Source organism: Scleropages formosus, chromosome 22 (assembly GCF_900964775.1).
Source record: "Scleropages formosus chromosome 22, fSclFor1.1, whole genome shotgun sequence".
NCBI lineage: Eukaryota > Metazoa > Chordata > Actinopteri > Osteoglossiformes > Osteoglossidae > Scleropages > Scleropages formosus.
In genome coordinates this window covers 8,817,498-8,838,577 of record NC_041827.1, presented here as the reverse complement: position 1 = coordinate 8,838,577, position 21,080 = coordinate 8,817,498, and the positions used below count along the sequence as shown (strand labels likewise).

General features: G+C 41.1%; 2 protein-coding genes across 4 annotated transcripts in view; one reads left to right on the top strand and one right to left on the bottom strand.

Annotated features, from left to right (window-relative positions):
• Nucleotides 1-21,080, top strand: part of spryd3 (SPRY domain containing 3) — a 55,632-nt gene that overhangs the window by 12,924 nt on the left and 21,628 nt on the right. For 2 of the 3 annotated variants that reach the window (XM_018725603.1, XM_018725602.1), the window contains exons 2-6: nt 9,489-9,630; nt 10,866-10,941; nt 19,383-19,507; nt 19,812-19,947; nt 20,128-20,316. In XM_018725603.1, coding sequence (XP_018581119.1) covers nt 9,503-9,630; nt 10,866-10,941; nt 19,383-19,507; nt 19,812-19,947; nt 20,128-20,316 — 654 coding nt within the window. In that variant the 5' untranslated portion in view covers nt 9,489-9,502. Of the gene's footprint in view, nt 1-8,531; nt 8,717-9,488; nt 9,631-10,865; nt 10,942-19,382; nt 19,508-19,811; nt 19,948-20,127; nt 20,317-21,080 lie in introns of those variants that run through there. The other variant, XM_018725601.2, reaches the window with a different exon arrangement.
• On the bottom strand, nt 1,210-5,626 carry LOC108918418 (insulin-like growth factor-binding protein 5). Its single transcript, XM_018725606.2, has 4 exons — nt 5,064-5,626; nt 4,141-4,175; nt 3,545-3,664; nt 1,210-3,076 (listed from the first exon to the last, which is right to left on the bottom strand). Exons 1-4 carry the CDS (start codon nt 5,398-5,400, stop codon nt 2,963-2,965), a joined length of 606 nt encoding a protein of 201 aa, XP_018581122.1. The 5' UTR covers nt 5,401-5,626; the 3' UTR covers nt 1,210-2,962.

Here is a 21,080-nt window from a genome sequence, read left to right as displayed (position 1 = left end):
TACACTGAAAATTTTGGTGCAGCTACCACCAACTGTGGCATAGCAAGCAGTTTTACATTTATGTATTTAGCAGACACTTTTCTCCAAAGCAACTTACAACACATACTATGTAGTGTACTAGTCCACACACCTTATTTACCAAGGTGACTTACACTGTTAGATACACTACTTACAATGGGTCACTCATCCATACACCACTGAAACACATACACACTATGGGTGAACCTGAACTGCATGTCTTTGGACTGTGGGAGGAAACCAGAGCACCCGGAGGAAACCCACACAGACACAGGGAGAACATACAAACTCCACACAGACTGAGCAGGGACCAAACCCATGTTCTCACACACCACCCAGGCACTGTGAGACAGTAGCGCTACTCACCGTGCCACCATGCTGCCTGCTATCACACGGCACCTGAGTGGTACGAGAGAATGTAGGTTCGATCCCCATTCAGTCTACATGGAGTTGGCATGTTCTCCCTGTGTCTGCATGGGTTTCCTCCTGTACATGGGGTACATCCTGTACTGTCACAGGGGAGCCACATGTGCACTCACACAATCGCACTCTATGGTCAAGTTAGAGTCACCAATTAAAGAGAACTGCATATCATCGGACTGTGGGAGAAAACCAGAGCACATGAAGAAAAACCCATGTAGATACAGGGAGAACATGGGCCATGAGGGACAGCTAGTAGCGTAGTGGTTAAAGCTATTGCCTTTGGATCCAAAGGTCAAAGGTCTGAGCCCCACTTCTGGCTGTAGTACCCTTGAGTGAGGTACTTACCCTAAATTGCTCCACTAAAAAGAAAATTACCCAGCTCTATAAATGGGTAAATAATTGTGACTTTAACACTGGAAGTTGCTTTGGTGAAAAGTATTTGCTAAATGAATAAATATAATGTAAAAATGCAAACTCCATGCAGACTGATATAGATTCTGGCCTAAGCCCATACAGCCCAGGTGCTAGGAGGCAGCAAGACTGGCTGCTATAACAGCCAGTGTCACTGTAAAGTCACATCTAGAAAACAGCCACCTCAGGTATGTATCAAATGCTCCTTTTTCCAAATATAATGGTCACATAGCATGCTTTTTTTTTTTTACCTGGTAAAAAAAATCAAAGCAATTTTACTGAAATAAATAAGAACAAGAACAAAGAATTAGTGATCCAATTTAGACTTAATTTATTAATTTTTGTGAAAGGCAGAGGATCTGAAATACATGGACATTTGACATATTAATATTAAATTAACATGATATAAATTAAACAATAATTAACAGAATACTAATAAGTACAGCAGGCAGAGTTTTGGGATGCAGTTCAAACCGTTTTTGTTTCCCCAATAAGATGCCAGTAAGCGTTTTAAATAAAGCGGAGAAGGCATTGTTAAATACACAGCAGTTCATTAAATATTAAATCATAGTTAATTCATGTTTACAAAAGTTTATAAAAAAATATGCTTAAACATTTCATTAAGGCTAGCAGTATCGACTTCTCTGTTGTTGACATTCAAAAATCATCACAAAAATCGGCTAACGGAGAAAACATCTCTTAATGAATACGTACATTGTTAAATACTTTATATACTGTTGAAATAAGTATGCAGTTAAAATATGCCCTTGTGAATCTTCCCTCCAAGTTAAGCAGAGTAGAAAATTAATCATTTTAATTGTATTATATTTACTGTTATTACTGTATAATGGAGGGAGGGGAACTGGTCAAGAGAGCTGTGGGTCAAATTAGGTTCGGACATTAAAGACGAAGTGAAGCTATTATATAGAAACAAAGGTGTCACTGTGTGTGTTTGGTTCATTAGTGCTCCGTGTCACTTTTTTAGGAAGAGTGCTTTATCAAGAAATAACCTGGAATGAAATGAATTTGAGACACTGCAAGTCTGTAATGGGCCTGTCCGCAATCTGGATGATGGCTGTCCTTGGGGGTCCCTCTGGTTTTAATAAGAGCTCTCTTTCATTACCAGAAGCAAATTTGTGTTCCAATAAAAACACACAAAAAAAATAAAAAACAGTTTGCGGTTCTGTTTGTCATCCTTCCGAGAACAGCGATGACACTGTCAGAATAACGCGTAACCGTACTGTACAAATCACAGGATAACAACTACTGGCCCACGTCCCCCCAGAAAGTCCATGAGGAGCTGTGTTTTTGAAGGAAAAAATAAATATGCTATTGCTGATACAGTCAAAATCCTCAAGCAAAATGTAAAGGTAAAAACGAAATGTTTTCATGTTAAAGTCAAGAGCACATATATCGACTGAGTAAAAAGACACCAGTAGAGGGCAGAACAAACCTAAATTGATCTCCTGACGTCACTTCCTTTTCTCCTGAGTTTGGTGTTGATATTTCTTCAGCTCCCGCTCTCCCTATGACCATTTGCTCAGGTCTCCATCATTTTCCACATTAAGTTACATATGATGACGCAGAAACAATGGGAGCCATAAAGCTGCTGAAATTTACCAGCATAATTCTCGTATGAATTTAACCTGTAATGTCCCGTCCCAAGGCTACGTATGGAAAAACCACTGAGACGATTCGGTACAATATTTGGTGCAGTATTAAAAATCCAATTGCAATTGTATCATGCCAGCTGAACCATTTGTAGACCATTCTGTCATGCGTTGCAATCAAATCCATTTCTTTATCAATAGCTGAGAAATACTCCTAATAATTGGTACTTGTGTCTCCCCGGCATCGTCTCTACAATATTATATAAAGAATGGAAAGCACACCGACAAGGTTTGGTCTCGGAGTTATTCATGGCAGAATTCTTTAGCTTTTGTCGAAAGAAAGGAAACAAACATTAGATCCCTGGCATCTTCTGGTCTGGCAGTTGTCACTAAGGCTTTTCTTCCAGCCCCCCAACCTTCCTCCTCCTCCTCTTCCTCCTCCTCCTCCTCCTCCGCCTCCTCTCACCTCTCTGGGTTCATGGTGTGATGGAGAATGCCCCTCACTCGCCATCACATTGCAATGCGCCATCCTCTCCAGTGCGCGATGGCATCGGAACGCCGTATTCGTCCACACACCAGCAGTGGCCTCTCTGCATGCCCTTGGATGATCTGCACTGTGATGCAGAGAAGGAGACACGAGGTGGTCAAGCCCACAGTCCATGTGACTGCTTGGTAGTATATTGCTACACCTCCAAGGCACGGGCAACAGGAGATTTAAATTTTCAGTTTTTTGCTCTCGTCTTTTGAAGAAAAAATAATAAAAGCGTTTCTAAGCTAAGGGGGGTGCAATGGGTCTGGGGTTCGAGTCCCGCTTGGGGTGCCTTGCGATGGACTGGCGTCCCGTCCTGGGTGTGTCCCCTCCCCCTCTGGCCTTACGCCCTCAGTTGCCGGGTTAGGCTCCGGTTCCCCGCGACCCCGTGTGGGACAACTTAAGCGGTTCTGAAAATGTGTGTGTGTGTGTGTTTCTAAGCTATTCTGAGAGTCCCATATAAAAAGAACCGGATAGATTTTACTTTAATAGAATTTCAGACAATTACAGTGACACCCGTGTACGGTCTGACACTTTTTTCCCCAGTAGCTACCTGCTTCCTCCTGTAAAAGCCCCGTGTGTCACAGTTTGGGATGTAGATGTCACTGTTGGATGAGAAGATGGTGAGCTCGAGACGCTGCAAAACAGCGTTCAGCAGCTTACGGCAGGGAGCCTGTATGGGAAGGAAGAGGCGGGAAATGAGCGTGAAAGGGAGAAAGTTACAATAAAGAATAAAACAGCATGGCAGAGAACATTTTACTGCGCAAGCTCTGTGAACATGAAGGCGATGACACTGGATATAGGGGTATAGGGATCAGGTGTAAGGTGATCTTCTTCTAAAAACCTGTATGTGTGATGCTACAATCGTAGTACTGCCTTCATGCAAGAAGCTCTTCAGACCTACATAGAGGGAGGGACACTATTTTTGAGCCATGAGAGGCTATGCTGTTGATTAGTTACAATTTTTCATTTACTGTCAGTACTGTCAGGAAGTTACAGCTAAAATGAGAGTAGTGGCCGCTTAAGAATTCTGAGCTTTATTAATAATTTATCAGCGAGTTACAACTGAAATTGCAGCGCCAATCTGGCACGGTGTGACTCCGAGCATTTAGCCGTGACATCTGAGAATAAGTGAGGATATTTAGTTACCCTTTCCAGCTCACTGCTGTGTGATGGTTGCGCACCTGAAAAATAGTAACCAAACACGTGTTGATTTCTTACAAAACCGAGCGCCGAGATACTGCCGACGTGATGGATTAGTTCAAACACCACGTACAACCACGAACTTTGCACAAAATGATTGCTAAGACATCGATCACATGCAGGGTTAAGACATGTATGATGAAGTTCTGTAATGACACACTCTGATTTATAGCAAAAACAACAGTGAATCCTTTGCAAAACAGCATATTACTGATACCTATCGCTGTATTCCTATCCAACTGCAATGTCATTTTTGTTGTATTACACTAATCTGTCAGTGAGCCAGTGTATAAACGGATAAATGTGTAATCTTTAAACCCGCACCCCCACCCCTGGGAAAACAACAGACCCTGTAACTGGGTGGGAACTCTTCAGGATTTGGTTGTGAGACTTTTCTAAATCATAACGTCAGTGAATAATACCTATCAAGTGTCAGTGTGCAGAGATAAACACACCCTTGCGCTCATCAATGTAACGAATGCGACGAAATCAGCTAACGCTCCGTCATTTATAGATTTGATTCATCGTGTTGGAATACTGCCTTCATCCAAACCACGCTGGTGTTTTGGTCTTACGGTGCTCTACTTCACGCCTTCAGCCTGAGAAGCTTGATCGGTACGTTTCATCAGTTTCTGCGCGTGTTCGGCGAGTAACTTAGTGGGTAACCTGTAAAAGCCTCTCTGGAAGGTCTCTGACTGGCGGTTCATCCGTTCTCCGCGCATAATGTGATCAGACAGTACGTACTCTCCATCACCAGCGTTTACTCTCCACCCGTTTTCACCGCAATGCAAAAATGACCTGCAGCCACATCTAGAGACGTCAACGTACCGTTTGCCAAGGACAATGCCTGCAGTCCAGGCCAGCCCTACCTGTAGGATGGGGCTTCTCCACGTGGATGGTCCTGCTGGCCTTGGTGCAGATGCCCCTGCCCTGCAGCAGAGCCTGGAGGGGACTGTCCTCATCAGGTGATGGCATACAGCGCAGCCCCTTGGCACAGCTCAGGGTGTAGACTCCACATGGCTCGCCTAGGGCCAGGACTGTTGTGCTGACCTCCCCTGCCTGGTCTCGGGGACCTCTGTTGGACTCTGCATGCTCCCTACAGGAGGCACAGGCTTTCTGGAGGTGTAAACGGGCAGCTGCGGCCCAGGAGCTGGACAGAGCAAGCAGCAACAAATGTATAGTCAGCAAGTCAGAAAGGAGAACCATTTTGTCCTGATCTCAGATCCTCCGCACCCTGCAGCAGAGGTTGCTAAGTATCTTATTCACTAATGTCTAGAAGGTATGTGCTTCTTCCTCCTCTCTGTTTCCTTTCTCTTTCATGAGCTTAGCCGGGTGCTCAGCTCGCTCGGGCAAGAGACGGGAGTTCTGAGCGGCAAGAGCCGAAAGTGGCGAGCCCGAGAGCCGAGAGCAGCGGTAGCCGAGAGAGCCGAGAAAGACACTGCGAACTGTGGCTTTTAAAGATCTGAAAGGTGGAGAGAGAGAGCAGGAGAGAGAGCTCTTGTGACACCTTCAGGGGCTGGGACGTAAGAGGTGGGGGTAGGCGGGAGAGAGCGATGTGGAGAGACACAGATTATATTTGTTTTCTTTTTCAGTTTTGCCAAGGAACTCCCCTTTCCCTTTCATACTTTTCCTATTATCTTGTTATTCTCTCGCAAGCCTCTACACTGCTGTACTTGTCATATTAAACTGGGGTGCATCTCTTTGCCAACATCTGTATTTCGAGAGCTCATGTATTAAACCTGCTTTAAGTAAAAATATCATATGTTAATAGTCCCCTCCCGTTTCGCACCAGAAGTTCACATTGATTAAAGAAAGTCAGATAGCTAAAAGGTACATGTCTGTAAATCATGGGAAAATGATGGTATTTTAAGTACTGCTTACTGAGAGGCCACAGGCTGCACCATTCTTGATTCTGACTTGTAATTAAATGGTTTCAGGTTTGTTATACTCTTGAGCAAGATACTTAACCTGAAGTGCTATAAATAAATATCTAGCTGCGTAAATGTGAAGATGCAGTCTCTTTAACTCCTTCTTGGTGAAAGCATCTGGCACAGATACGTTATATTAATTATTCATTTTGGTTTCAATGTGATGGTAGAAGGAGTGGGTAGAAGTAGACGTAGCGCTGCTGTCTCACAGCGCCTGGGTGGTGCGAGAGGACGTGGGTTCGATCCCTGCTCAGGCTGTGTGGAGTTTGCATGTTCTCCCCGTGTCTGTGTGGGTTTCTTCTGGGTGCTCTGGTTTCCTCCCACAGTCCAAAGACATGCAGTTCAGGTTCACCCAGTGTGTGAGTGACACAGAGAGAGTGTGTTCCACTTATGTATGGATGAGTGACCCATTGTAAGTAGTGTATCTAGCAGTGTAAGTCACCATGGTGAATAAGGTGTGTGGGCTCATAACACTACATACAGTTCATTGGAAGTTGTTTTGGAGAAAAGTGTCTGTTAAGTGAATAAATGTAAATGTAAGGAGAAAATCCATTATTAATTTGTTATGAAATTATTTGAACCCGAGCTCAGCCAAAAACTAATTTATTGCATTCACTAGAGACGGGGGCGCGGTGGCGCAGTGGGTTGGACCACAGTCCTGCTCTCCGGTGGGTCTGGGGTTCAAGTCCCGCTTGGGGTGCCTTGCGGCGGACTGGCGTCCCGTCCTGGGTGTGTCCCCTCCCCCTCTGGCCTTGCGCCCTGTGTTGCCGGGTAGGCTCCAGTTCCCCGTGACCCTGTAAGGGACAAGCGGTTCTGAAAATGTGTGTGTGTGTGTGCATTCACTAGAGGGCAACTGTATAACTGAGTCAGTGCAGAGAAAATTTCTGCTTAATAAAACACCAGTAGGTTAGTTCAATGAGAAATTCTCCAGGAAAAGGAAGAATTTTCTTTTTCATTTCAGTGAATGTAATATAATGTATTATCTTGGAAATCATCTATAAAACGTACGAGATGTAATCCTAATCAGTTGTACATTGGTGAAAAGGCTGTAAAATATCTGCAGTAAGTCCAGATTTGCAGGGTTAAGGGAGTGCCTCTTTTAAAAAAGTAGACTGATCAAGAAAAAAAAAAGAGTATTTTGTTCAAGAGGCCTTTTTTTCTGAGTACTAATTTGCATACTTGTTTAATAGGTTATATATGTCCAGTTTGTTGCGATCCCAATGAGAGACAAATTCAAAAGGAACAAACATTGACTGAATTTAAATTAAATTAACATTTGCTCTGGTTCACACATCTATGAGGTTTTAAAAATTTTTAAAAAATCTACTTTTTCTTGGAATACTGAGTCAGTCACAGTGTGGAAGTGACAGGCAGAAATTTTAGAAATAATAATAATAGTGGAAACACATACAGTTAATGTACAGTTTCAGTTGATTTGTAAGATCAATAATTGAAACTTTTTCCGTAATGTAAGTGTGTAAACTGCTACAGTTTCAGTTTGAGTTAAGTCTATTTTACTTTATGAGTCTTACAGACAGGAAGGTGCACTATTTAGTAGCCAGCGGAAGACCTGTAAATATGATGAAATATCTAGATGGATTTTCTAGCAAGTTCCATGGTTGTCCCTTGTGCAAACCCTGAGTTACTCAACCTTTTTTTCTGTATTGTTTCTGGTCCATGTATGCCAGCAACCAGGTCTGAACACAGGACTACAAAATCACAGCCACATTGTTTCTTTGTTCAACTTTATTATTAGGCTTTTTTTAAGGATTAACATTAACAAAATCACTTTTGAATGTTAATGTACATTTGAATTTGTTTATACAATAAAACCCATGTCATACAATACAGCTCATATTACATATACATAACAGCAGAAACGTTTCCTTGTTTTCACTTTTTGCATTATTTATTTAGCTGATGCTTTTTCTCCAAAACGACTTCCAATGAACTTTATGCACACCTTATTCACCAAGGTGACTTACACTGCTAGATACATTACTTACAATGGGTCACTCATCCATACATCGGTGAAACACACTCTCTCTCTGTCAATCACACACTTGGTGAACCTGAACAGCAGGTCTTTGGATTGGACTGCGGGAGGAAACCAGAGCACCAGCAGGAAACCCACGTGACGCAGACACGGGGAGAAAATGCAAACTCCACACAGACTGAGCAGGGATAAACCCACGTCCTCTCGCACCACCCAGGCGCTGTGTGAGACAGCAGCGCTACTCGCTGTGCTATTTCAGGAAGACTACACATGCACAACACACAGGCACCCATTATTGCTATGGAAACTGTCCCCTATGCCATTTCTCCAGCCAGGCGCCTGTCGCTTTAATGCCTAGCGCGTGCACGACTCGGCTTCACTCACTCCGGAATTATTCTGGCCTGACGTCACCATTGAGTGCCTACCGCGCCGGTCGGCTCGTGGCTCCTTCCGAAGTTTTTGAAGAGTGACGTCATCAAATGGCGTCGAACTGCGCTTCTGGAATGTATTAATGGCGAACGACAACCGACATTTGCAAGCTGGAAAAAACAGCGAAAGTGTGCGTTAAAACGTTAAATGACACACAGCACAGGATAAGGTAGGGAAGAGACCCGTTCCTTTGACTAGTGGTGAGTTGGGGGACGAAGATTCCGGCCGGAAAGCAGGACTTCTGAGCGTCAGACGTGTACACTGACTGACTCGAGTGATGAAGAGATACAACTGCCTGACCACAAAGTCATATGTGGAAACAGTTGGCACAGTTATTGAGATAACAGTAACTTTTTAATACTTCAGTTCAGTGTAGTTCGGTAGCTAGTGTTTACTAACTCGCTTGTGTTGTTGTTGTTGTTGTTGTAATTAAATTTAGCTTCTCTTCTTGACAACAACATGGAGTTTGTCTAATTTTACAACTGGTGATAGCCTGAAGTCACATTTTTTAGTTGTTTAAGGGAAGGGACGTGATTCCTCCCCTAAACGGCTCCAGTGAAGTAAGTTTCCGTCGGTAAAAATACTGACTCACTCCAGCCTGCAGGTGAACAAAATGGAGGAATAGCACAACAGATATTATCTGAGATAATAAACTACTTAAACACACTGGGCCCAGCTACATCTTAAGCATCTGTTTTGTGTCTTTCTCCTCTAGAAATAACTGATATTGCACATTTAACAAATCTGTTCCTGGACCTATGATGGTAACAATTCCAATTGCAGTTAATTACGATGGTAAACTTGTTAGCCACTGAGGTCTCTGGTGTGTTGATATAGGAAGGAGTAAGATTTTGACCTTTGCCCACACCAGCACCAGGGCCAGATATAAACCACATATAAGCCACTCACTTTACAATTGTTTGTTTTCCTTTGGCTTTCAGCAAAGCAGGGCGGCATGGATGACATCAACTTACACTACAGGTACCTGAATTGGCGGCGGAGGATCCGTGAGATCCGTGAAGTGCGTGCAATGCGCTTTCAGGAGCGCTACAAACGGATGCTGAAGGATGGAGACACTCTGAGGTGGGTCGCATACAGGCATCAGGGAGGCTGCCTAGTTTGCAGATTGGTGTTTGAAATGAGTCTGTGTCCATAGAATCATTAGAAGTGGTACTTTTGTGCTATTTTTGTTGAATGTTTGAAGCTATAGTGAAATCTAAAGTCAATTTTTTTTCACTACTCATATTTTAATCTACATGTTGGGTTGTAAGGCATTGCACAATGTTTGTATTAAAAATGTTGAGGATGGGCAAACTCAAATTGAGTTGCTAGGATAGTTTAGGTAGCATGGGCTGCATTGAAACAGTGCCACCCCTGACATATATACTGTGTGTGTATATATATTATTTGGAATGGATGAGATACTCTTTAAATGTGTCTCAGACATAAACTGTGGTGAAATCTATAACAGTTTGAAATGAGTTTTGATGACTGAGTTGTTTGTATGAGCACAAAATTTCATGTTAGTTACATGACAGTTATGCTGGTTACTACTACCATGGCAGTTGATCATTTTGACTTGTTTTGCAGATCTCTTAAAGTGGTAAGGCTGTGTATGGAAAAGGAATACAAAAACCTTCCTTCAGCTCAGTGTTTATAGATGTTACTCAAAAAGTTGACATGGGAACGCCCAGTGGCCAAACAGTACTTTGAAGGGCAAAAGTGTTAGAGATTGAGAGATAACATAAAAGCCTACATGCAGGAAATTCTCCTGGATTTTGGGGGGATTACTCAAATCTGTATGAAATGTTCTGGTGGGCATGCACACCACTGAATGCTTTGTTTTCACTCCAAACTCATACTGCCTTGGCAACTTCTACTCACTGGCTTAGGCAAGTATAATCTCTGCAGGAAGAGCTTGTTTTTCTGGAAAGTGCAGCTGAGAGATGTTCAGCTGGCATAAAACATTTCTCTGCTTTTGGAAAATTTGGATTTCACAGGGCATTCACAGACAGGAGAAATAAGGAGGTGGTAGTATTGTGAAATGTCTTTGTCTAGCACCTCTGAAATGAAGTGCTTATGGGTTTGCCTGTGTAGGCTAGAGCTCTTGGGGTTGATAATGACCCACTGCCCAGTTACTTAAAAGATTTGTCTTATGTTGACTTTATGTAAATACCTACTTATGCTTAATGTTTTGCTTTTTATATTAAATTGATTGTTGTCCATAAATATGAAAATATTCTTTTTGTGCTTATGGATGTGTTAAGTTTTCGGTTAAACTGAGGAAAAAATTATTTTTGGATCACCTTCCCTTGCAGTTACCAAGGGAACTCCGATGAGGTTGGCTGCTATGTGGCTCCCCGGCCTTTATCCAAAGGGAACTGCTACTTTGAGGTAAGATCTGATGCTTACTTCTATTTGGACTGAGCCTTTAAAGCTGGGGAGGAGGTGTGTGGCCTTAAGTACATTTCTATACTGACCAGACCCACAGAAGCTAAATGCAGCTCAGAAACTCAGTCCTTTGTGTTGGTGGGCAGTTTTTTTTTTTCTTTTTTTTTTATTATTTATTAAAGATTCCAGGTTTTTGCTGCCTCTGTATACAATCTTTCTTATTAAAGCCTGATGTGAGTCAAAGACTGCTGGTATTGTTCTGTACTCTGCTAAATTTATCTCATCTCTTAGAAAAATAATTTACAGATGTCAATTAGTTAGGAAATGCCTTTCAGGGTTTACTTGTGGCTTTATGACTTTCCAAAAAGGTGTCAAATGTAAAGAAAATATGCCATTTATCCAACAATGATAGCTAAGTTCTTGGTTTAACAGGCCATCTTAAAACTGAGAGAACCTAAGGCACACTTAGAACTTCTTGTCTGCCAAGGTGAGGCTACCTTTGTAAGCTGTATCTTAAATTATCACTTTTCTAGACATGATGCCCTGGTCAGGTTTGCTACCAATTATTACATTTATACTTCTGTGAAGAGGTACTGATCTGCCAGGTGCGAAGATGGGGTGAAAGCAAACGCTTCTAGAAAAAAGAAAAAAAATATATATATATTTATAGCCTAAAGGGATGGCCCTCATTTCTCAAAGGTTTGATGTGGCTTTCTTGGTTTTATTTGTACTGACCTGCAAAATGAAGGATTGAAAGGTGGTTTTGTTCTTTGACTCTCAGTGATATTGCTCATGTACAACAAGTGTGTGTATATATATGTCTACATCATACGCTGTCTTTAGCACATTCTTTACATTATGTTTGCATCGTTCCAATCTTTATAGAGAAGGTCCTTGCTATCAGACTATTTGTCCCTTTATCAAGTTTACTAATGCACTAATATTTTCAAAGTTTTGACTACATTGGGTGTGAAACCGTTGTCCAGTAGTGAAGTGCAAGTTCAGTGACAGTTTTCAGTTACTCACAGAGTTGTGTAAGACCAATTTTTAATCTTAAGTGCCATTGTTGGCTTTTTAAGCAATGTGTGCATGTGGTGTACATAATTAAACTGAATTTCAAAGGAGAACATGGGAAGAACAGCAGAATGAACCTCATTAGTTTTTGTGTACATTTATTATAACATTCTCTAGGGTTGGCCACACTTTTGGTTTTACACATGGTGTTGGCAGCAGAGAAACATAACACATGTGTACTCACACGCTATGGGCAATTTAGATTCACCAGTCCCCTTGAAACAGATGACTGTGGGAGGGAACTGGAGAAACAGGCACTTTAACAAAGTGTATAGTGAGTTAAAAAGCTGAATGAGCACTATAGCTGTATAATGTTAGAGTGAGTAATAGAAGAAAACTGCCTTGTTACATTGTGTTATGATTACTTACGTTAATTGTTGTAGAAATGTTGTCCATTTTAATACATACACGCACTGGCTGAAGCCGCCTGTCCCAAGCGTGGTTGCAGCGAGCCCGAGCCCAGTCCGGCAACACAGGGCACAAGGCTGGAGGGGGAGGGGACACGCCCGGGATGGGATGTCAGTCTGTCACAAGGCACCCCAAGCGCGACTCGAACCACAGACCCCCCAGAGAGCAGGACCCGACCAAGCCTGCTGCACCACCGTGCCACTCCCTCCTCCATTTTCATAGGATTTGGCAATATTGTTGCATAAATAGGTATCGATGTTGGTGCTGAGGAAAGCATAGAAACTTTTACAATTGACGCTAATAGTAATTATTTCTTCGTAATTACTGAGATCTGTAATTCGTAATGGAGAGTTCCTAGTACGATGGGTTTTTCAGGAACACGTGACTTTTTTTTTTTTTTTTTTTTTTGGCTAAGCAAGACTATTTCCAGTGCTCACAGTTCTTTTCAGCAAACACTTCATGCTTTATTATTGCTGTTTATGACTTCTTTACTGGAGTCTGTAGATTGCATAAGTAAAGATGTGGGCAATATGCAATATTTACTTTTAAAACGTATTTTATGTCATTCAACGCATCCAGATCTTTATATCTGAGTACCAGTTTACATTTGTAAACATTTTTTTCATGTTATTAGACTTCATCTCCCAGTTGTTCAGTTGAATATCATCATAGTATCTATTTCATGATAATGACTGTAATACATTTTCATGGTTATAAAGACCTCTTTTGCCAAAGTATTTTACAAATAAATGTACCTTCCATGTGCAGTATTCTGACAGCTGTATGAAGTAGCTGCCATTTTATGACCATTATGCTGTCTCGTACCTTGTTGAACTGTAATGTTTGTTTGCTGTGGCCGTTTTGGAAGTTTGTGTGAGAAGACTCTGCTGTTACTTCCAGTATCTGACCTTTCTAGTTGGATGCTCGGTGGCACACCATGCTATGTAGTTAGTGCTAACTGGTCTGTTCTGCTTCATACCGAAGGGCTGCTTGTTCTTTGGCAGCAGTAAGAATGAAAAACCTCTTCAAGTTTTAATTAGTACGTGACTGACAAATTAAGCTCCAGGTGAGCTGACATTGCAGCTCATTGCTAATGGAAAAAAGTAGTTTTGGCCTGCTAGTCCTTGAATATAAATTAAAATGAAATCAAGATGGGAGTTATTTGCTCTGTTCCATTATTACTTCCAGATATTATTTTAACTGGGTACTTGGCAAGCTATACACATCAAGATTTTTTTTTTTCCCTCCACTCAGGCTTATTTTGGTATTTCCAATGTATGTCAAGTCATACAGGTTTGGTGTGATCCTGTGATCTGTGAGTAGCTGGTTGCAGGCAGTGGGAAATGAATCGCATGGGTTTTGTGACATGACAGCAAAACGGAAGCCAGTTTGGTTGTGAATAAGCAGCGTTTTGCTGTTTGCTTGTCACAGCTGAAAACCACAGTGTCTGCTGTTCAGACTAAAGAAATAAGGAAACACCCTCAGTCAAACTGCTTCACAACACCCCAACAGATACTTTTACATGAAGAGTGTTTGGTCATTCAGAATATGTTGTTACGAATGAATTGTTTGTGCCACAAGTATAACTGAGCTGTTCTGTTTACATATGCAAATGACATAATGCAAATGACAGAATATTTTATTTATATATTTGACATGTACAGTGTCATTTGTGTACCGCTGCCATTGCTAACATGATTCCTGTACTTTGTTTGAATGGTACCTGATCAGTCCTCTAGTTTCCAGAAACTCCTGTGCTTTTTATAGTGGTGCTTGAAAGTGGCGGCATGGTGGCACAGCGTGTAGCGCTGCTGTCTCACAGCGCCTGTGTGGTGCAAGAGAACGTGGGTTTGATCCTCACTCAGTCTGTGTGGCGTTTGCATGTTCTCCCCGTGTCTGCGTGGGTTTCCTCCGGGTGCTCTGGTTTCCTCCTACAGTCCAAAGACATGCTGTTCAGGTTCCCCCCTAGTGTGTGTGTCACAGAGAGTGTGTTCCACTGATGTATGGAGGAGTGACCCATTGTAAGTAGTGTATCGAGCAGTGTAAGTCACCGTGGTTAATAAGGTGTGAGGGCTTAAGTCGCTTTGGAGAAAAGCGTCCACTAAGCGGATAAATGTAAATGAACGTTTGTGAACCCTTTAGAATTTTGTCTTTCTGCATCAGTATAACCCAAGTCCTAAAACTAAAGGGAACCCACTTAAACTAATGAGACAAACACATACTTATTAATTCATCTGAGGAAAATGATCCAATGTTGCGTATCCTTGTGAGACAGAAGTATGTGAACTTTGCTTTCAATAACTTCTGTGACCCCCTTGTGCAGGAATAACTGCAACTAAATGTTTCCGGTAACTCTTGATCAGTACTAGACATCAGCTTGCAGGAATTTCAACCCATTTCTTCTTACAGAACAGCTTCAACTCAGGGATGTTGGTGGGCTTCCTCGCATGAACTGCCCACTTCCGGTCCTTCCACAACATTTCTGCAGGATTGTACCTCGGCCAATCCAAAAGCATTAACTTTCTTCTGCTTTAACCATTCTTTGGTAGAACAACTTGCATATTTAGGGTTATCTTGCTGCATGATCCACTTTCTCTTCAGTTCAGACAGAGATTCCCTGATGTTTTGCTGTAGAATTTGCTGGTACGATTCAGAATTCATAGTTCCATCAATGATGACAAGCTGTCCTGACCCAGAGGCAGTAAAGTAGGCCCAAACTATGACACTGCCGCCACCATTTTTCCCAGCTGGGATAAGATTCTTATGCTGGAGTACAGTGTTTGCCATTTACAAATATAACACTTCTCATTCAAGCCAAAAAGTTCTATTTTGGTCTCGTTCTTCCAGTAGCCATCATGCTTATCCAGGTGGTCTTTAGCAAACTGTAGATGGGCAGTAATATTCTTTTTGGAGAGTAGTTGATTTCTCCTTGCAACCCTGCCATGCACACTATTGTTGTTCAGTGTTCTCCTGATGGACTCATGAACACTGACACTGACTTTAGCCAATACAAGGGAGACCTTTAGTTCCTTTGACATTACCCTAAGTTTCTTTGTGACCTCCCAGACTGTTACACTTCTTACCCTTGGTGTGATATTTGTTAATCGACAACTCCTGAAGAGGGTAACAATGGTGTTGAATTTCCTCCATTTGTACATGATCTGCCTGACAGTGGACTAGTTCAGTCCAAATTCTTTACAATGGCTTTGTAACCTTTCTCAGCCCGCTAAGCATCAACAACTTTTTCTGAGGTCCTCATCTTTTTTGTTCAAGCCATGACACACTTCCACAAACTTGTGTTGTGAATATCAGATGTTGATAATGATGTCCAAGATTTCTGTTCTTTAAATAAGGCAGGGTCTCCCCCACTCACACCTGATTTTCATTCCTTTCATTGAAGCACCTGACTTTAATTTTTCCTTCAAATCATCTGATAATCCTAGAGGTTCACGCACTTGTTCCACACAAATATACAACATTGAATCATGTTCCCCAATAAATAAATGGGGGGGGGAAAAGTATTTTTTTTTAATCTCATTTGTTTAATTGGGTTCTCTCTAGTTTTAGGACTTGTGTAAAAATGTGATCCCGTTTTAGGTTATATTTTTGCAGAAAGTGAGAAAATTCTAGTGTTCCCAAACTTTCAAGTGCCACTGTATGCTGAGCTTTTAAATGACCTCAGTAGAGCTATTGATTGAACCAGAAACGTTATAGTAAAGGCATTGCATTATTTGAATACTCTCTAAATTGTATTCCTTACACAAAATTCTTAAGTTTTAACAGGGTTTTAGTGAACTTTAGTGCATAACTATTCTTCAAAGACTTTCATGAATGTAACAGTTATTAATTTTGCCTTAGTGCTAATTTATTAAGTTTTAAGTTTCACTATTGGTGAGAAATATTTAGACTAGAGACACCTGCAGCACTTTCTGACAAATTCACTTTTTTTAAGTCCTCGTAGCTAAAATAACAAAGATATATCTGTACAAAGGGATTCCAGAAGCAGAGACCCTTTTCTGTACATGATTCTCATTAACAAATTAAAGATGTGACATATACAGACATACACACCTTGATATTAGATATCCACTCAATAAACCAAATGTCCTTATCTGCCTCTTTATTCCTAATATGGTCCAGCTAATAGTGTATATGAACCTTTACATTTAAAACATTATTTTTATTAAAATGAGTTCCTTACAGTGTTTCCAACAGAGGTGTTAACATGAAGGGATTGTATACTAAATGAGGGTTTACTCCAAGTAATGAAGAGATATTTTGAAGGAGTAATTGCATGGAAAGTGCTAAGAAATTTGTCCAGTGAAGGCCATTTGCTTGTTGGAATATACTTTGCCACCATCCTCAAGTTTGCCATTACTTAGTCTTCACACGTGTGATTGCCCATTACCAAGGTCAACAGATTTTGAAGGCACTATGATTTCATTTATTGTGACATACATTGATGTTGTGTATGCCTGTTTAGTTTGTTTAGCTTGTTGAGTAGAGCGGTTTTCTTTTTTTTTTGGAAAAATCTAAAGTGTCTTACAAAAATGAAGCAGTTGGCATGGAGTGAAGGAAAAGGCTCGGAAATTTATGTCTACATTCGGAGACTTAGAGAAGCACTTTTATGTTCCCAATATCCCCTATTTCCAGTGACGGTGTTCTCAGGTTGGCTTTGCCCAGATCATGCTCTGTTTCCCCTTCTTTCATCTCCTCCTGGTAGACTCTAATGTTCCACTGGTCTCATTATCAAGAAATGTGTTCTGAAACTTTTTCACTGGTCTGGGCCTTAGATATAGACGGTAGGACTCCAGAAATGATTCAGTGTCTTGTTGGTTTTGGCCTAGGTCTCATTTTTGTCTATTCAGCAACTTTTAATATGCAGCATTACCTTTCTGCTTTGATTTTGCTATTAGAGAAGCTTATTGGGGTGAATCTGAAATTGAGATTCTTTTGTCATTCAAAATACATTGTTTGTTCAGGGATTTTGCAATTTCCCCTGTCTTTAATTTAAAATAGACAGTATTTCATTGATTTCTGTTTCTGGTAATTCACATGTCACTAGATTTCACTAGATTTTCAGATAAATTGTTTGCTTTCAGAAAAATCATTGTTTTAATAAAGATGAGTAATAGCTGTTTAGTCTTTGGAATACCACTATGGAAAATAACTTTCTTGAAACCCTGTACTCCATATAGTATTTCATTTGGGCTTTTATAAAACACATAAAATAGTGAGATTATTATCTACAATATAGAACATTTTGAAAATAGGAAGTATTGTCTGATTTTCTGGCTTGGTGCCAAAATTGTTAAAATTGAGGTTGTAAATTGCAAAAAGCCAACAAGACATTGCAGTGAAATTACTAGACCCTGAATCGGCCACTGTGCAGACTTGGTGTTTGTCTTTGTGACACCAGGTCTCATAAACTACAGCTAGCTGTGTATTCTTGACTTAATCTGGCAACAGATTCAGTTGCTCATGTCAGTTTGTAAGTGAAGTGTTTCCCGAACAGAATGTTTTGATCAGTTGTTTCACCCTCGGGAATTATACTTTCGTGCTCTCAGGTAGCAAAACCATAGTGAAGTATTAACGATTTCACTTTCTCGGGCATGGCAGTTCTAGTTTGCAGATGATGCTGACGCACCTGTAATTAATTTTTATTTCAGTTCATGTGCAGTTCGTCACTTAGCAACCATTGAAAATATAATCAAAACATAACTATATTGTACAAGCTCTGAATGTGAATGCTGGTTTGATCAGCCTAAATCGTGATATGGAGCACCAGCTACTGTGCACCTGAAGGTTGTCAGTTCAAACCCAATGCTATAGTTCCCTTGATCAAGGCACTTACATGACTGCAGCAATTCAGGGTATAAAATGGATCAAGTCATTTTGGATTAATGCCTCAACAAAGTAGTGAGTTCTTATGAAGATTGTTTTAAAAAAAAGATTTATAAGGTATTTTGTGGAGTATGGCCAGTCCTTCAGTTCTGAGAAAGGGGGGACTTCCTTTACCTCTCTATTGGGATTGCACCTGTGTTTGGGAGGGGTGGCTTTTTGCAGAGCTTGGTGGAGGGGCAGCAGATATATTCCCTTTCTGGCACGGAATGCCACACCTAAATCTCTCAGGTGAAGTTCAGATTGATCCACCCTGCAACCCTCAGATTAGTTAATGACAGGGAGGAGCATGACCCAAAACAAAAAGTACGCATATCCCTACTGGTTCTCAGAGACACACATACAGTGACGGATGAGGTAATGGGCAGTGGCTTAATGCCTTCTTATTCAAGAACCTTCAATCTGTCAGTGATCTGATAGCCGCTCATCTACCGCCACCCCCAGGGTGATGTAATTTAATTACCATTAACTGGAAAGTGAAGCCCTGTCATAAGTGTTTACAAGCAGCTGTCTACTGCAAAGTAACAGGACACTTTTTCCCATGGTCAGGTGGATAAGTTTTGCGTGCCATACTAAAGCTGGCTGTATCGTGATTTTTCCCAACCATGTGACTCTTGGACTTACCACACTGGCTCCTTTTGGAAAAAGCCATTCATCTGATTTCCCATTTTGTTTGAAGAGTAATGTGAAATTCCCTCCTTGGAGAAGTGATGCTCTCTGTCAGCACCTCATACAGCTCTGTAGGGACACTTGTTTTGCGCTCTGCTTCAAGGCCTTCGGATGTGAAGCTGCTGAATAAGCTGCTGCCAAACTTTATCCAGCTATTTACAGGATGTGCAAGCATTTATTTCAGTTATCAGGCAGATTTAGTTAAACAGGCAAGTTTATAAAGTATTAATTTGAAACCTCACCCATTTCCAATGTAGCAGTGTTCTTGCGCTTCGGAGAGATTGGATGTTTTTGTCAAAAAGAGGTTTTGAACAATGTGTGGAATAGAAGGTGAGAGCTGGCCTCATGTAATGTTTTTCTGAATGGTAACTGCGACCACCTCTCTGTTTCAGGTGACGATCATGGACACAGGTGTAAGAGGCACCATTGCTGTGGGTCTGGTGCCACAATTCTATAAGCTGGATCACCAGCCAGGCTGGCTACCGCACTCAGTTGCATACCATGCCGATGATGGCAAGTGAGTAGCTGTGTCATGATGGGAAGTACAGTGATATTCTGACATTCTCTTGTGTTCTCTTTGACGTTGAAGCTTTGTTTAATCCACTCTTGAGGATATTGTGTTTTGTTTTAAAAATTATCAGGTTACATCCTATGTGTGCCCCACTGATTGTTAGTATTATTGAATGCAAAGTACTTCATTTTCTGTACTGCTGTATTGCTGTGTTTTAGAACCAACTTTACCCTGAGAAGGAAATTTTGTAAACCTATTATTTTACGAATGTATGACTCGGTGTGTGACTGACTCAACCTGTTTTTTGTAGGCTATACAACGGTAACACTGTGGGGCAACAGTTCGGGCCCAAATGCAGTCGTGGCGACCGGATAGGCTGTGGCATTCACATGGATTCTTTTGAGGCAGGCCTCACAACGGTTTTCTTCACAAAAAATGGTAAAGAGGTAAGTATCTAGTTATCCTGCTCCTCTGTACCTTCTCTTTGTCAGAATACCATGGAAACAGAGAAGACTCCAATATGAAATTTTATTGGTTTTGCTTTAGTGTATGCAAAGTATGTCTTGGTAGCATGAAAATGATGAGTACTTCAGAATTTCACATTGATGACATTTTGTGTTGTGCAGGTGGGCTCAGTTGTGATCCCTGCATCACCAGACGGGCTTTTCCCTGCTATTGGTATGCATTCCTTGGGGGAAGAGGTACGGCTGGATCTGCAGGCAGAATGGGGCCCTGATGAGGATGACAGCGTGATGATGGTGGACAGTCATGAGGATGACTGGGGCCGTCTCCATGATGTGCGAGTCAGTGGCATGGTAAGGGTCATGATCTATGCTGCAAGTGGTCTGCTGTTATAGTCTGGCAGCAAAGAAACACTAGCCACCAGACAAACACTGCTTAAAGACTGCACTGTTGTGAGGCCAATTTGTAATAGGCACATTGAACAACATTTACAAGGCATGTAATTTATTCTTGATAACACTGGCTGCTTAAAAACTTTGTGTTTTAGATTCACTCATTGCCTTGGTTTTGTGACATACTGACCTTTGGTTTGGCAGCAGCTTTCCTTCTAGTGAAAAGTAAAGCGAAGACTACAAAGTTGTTGACATTCTCCTTGCAACTGACATTCTTTAAAGTTACAACATTGATGTAATATGTTTCTTAAAGTGTACAGGAAATGGGTATTATTGAAATGGTTAAACAATACTGGACTTCAGAAGACTGAAAGCTAGTGTTCTATATATTGGTGTTATGTGCACAGAATGTGGTTATTAATAGGACGATAATCCGATTAAGTTTTTTCATGTCTTTGCAAAAATGAACGATTCCATACTTACTACTGTGTAAAAATACATCTATTTTGATTAATTGAAGTTGTGAAAATAAAAGTAAATGGAACCTTTTCTTAAGGCTACCTAGCAATCAGGATGCTATTTTCCCTAGCTCAGCGGTGCCCAATGTGTCTTGTCATTTCACATACTGCAGTCTACAAGAGCATTTGTAAATTATTAATATATATACTACCTGCCACAAATACTATAAATTCTGTTGCATCATCCGGTAATAGTTGTATTGAGAT

Coding starts and splice junctions, on each gene's coding strand:
- LOC108918418 (XM_018725606.2), bottom strand. CDS start 5,400: ATGGTTCTCCTTTCTGACTTGCTGACTATACATTTGTTGCTGCTTGCT. Junction 4,176..5,063: donor GGAGAAGCCCCATCCTACAG/GTAGGGCTGGCC, acceptor ACTATTTTTCAG/GTGCGCAACCATCACACAGC. Junction 3,077..3,544: donor GCTTTTACAGGAGGAAGCAG/GTAGCTACTGGG, acceptor TCTGCATCACAG/TGCAGATCATCCAAGGGCAT.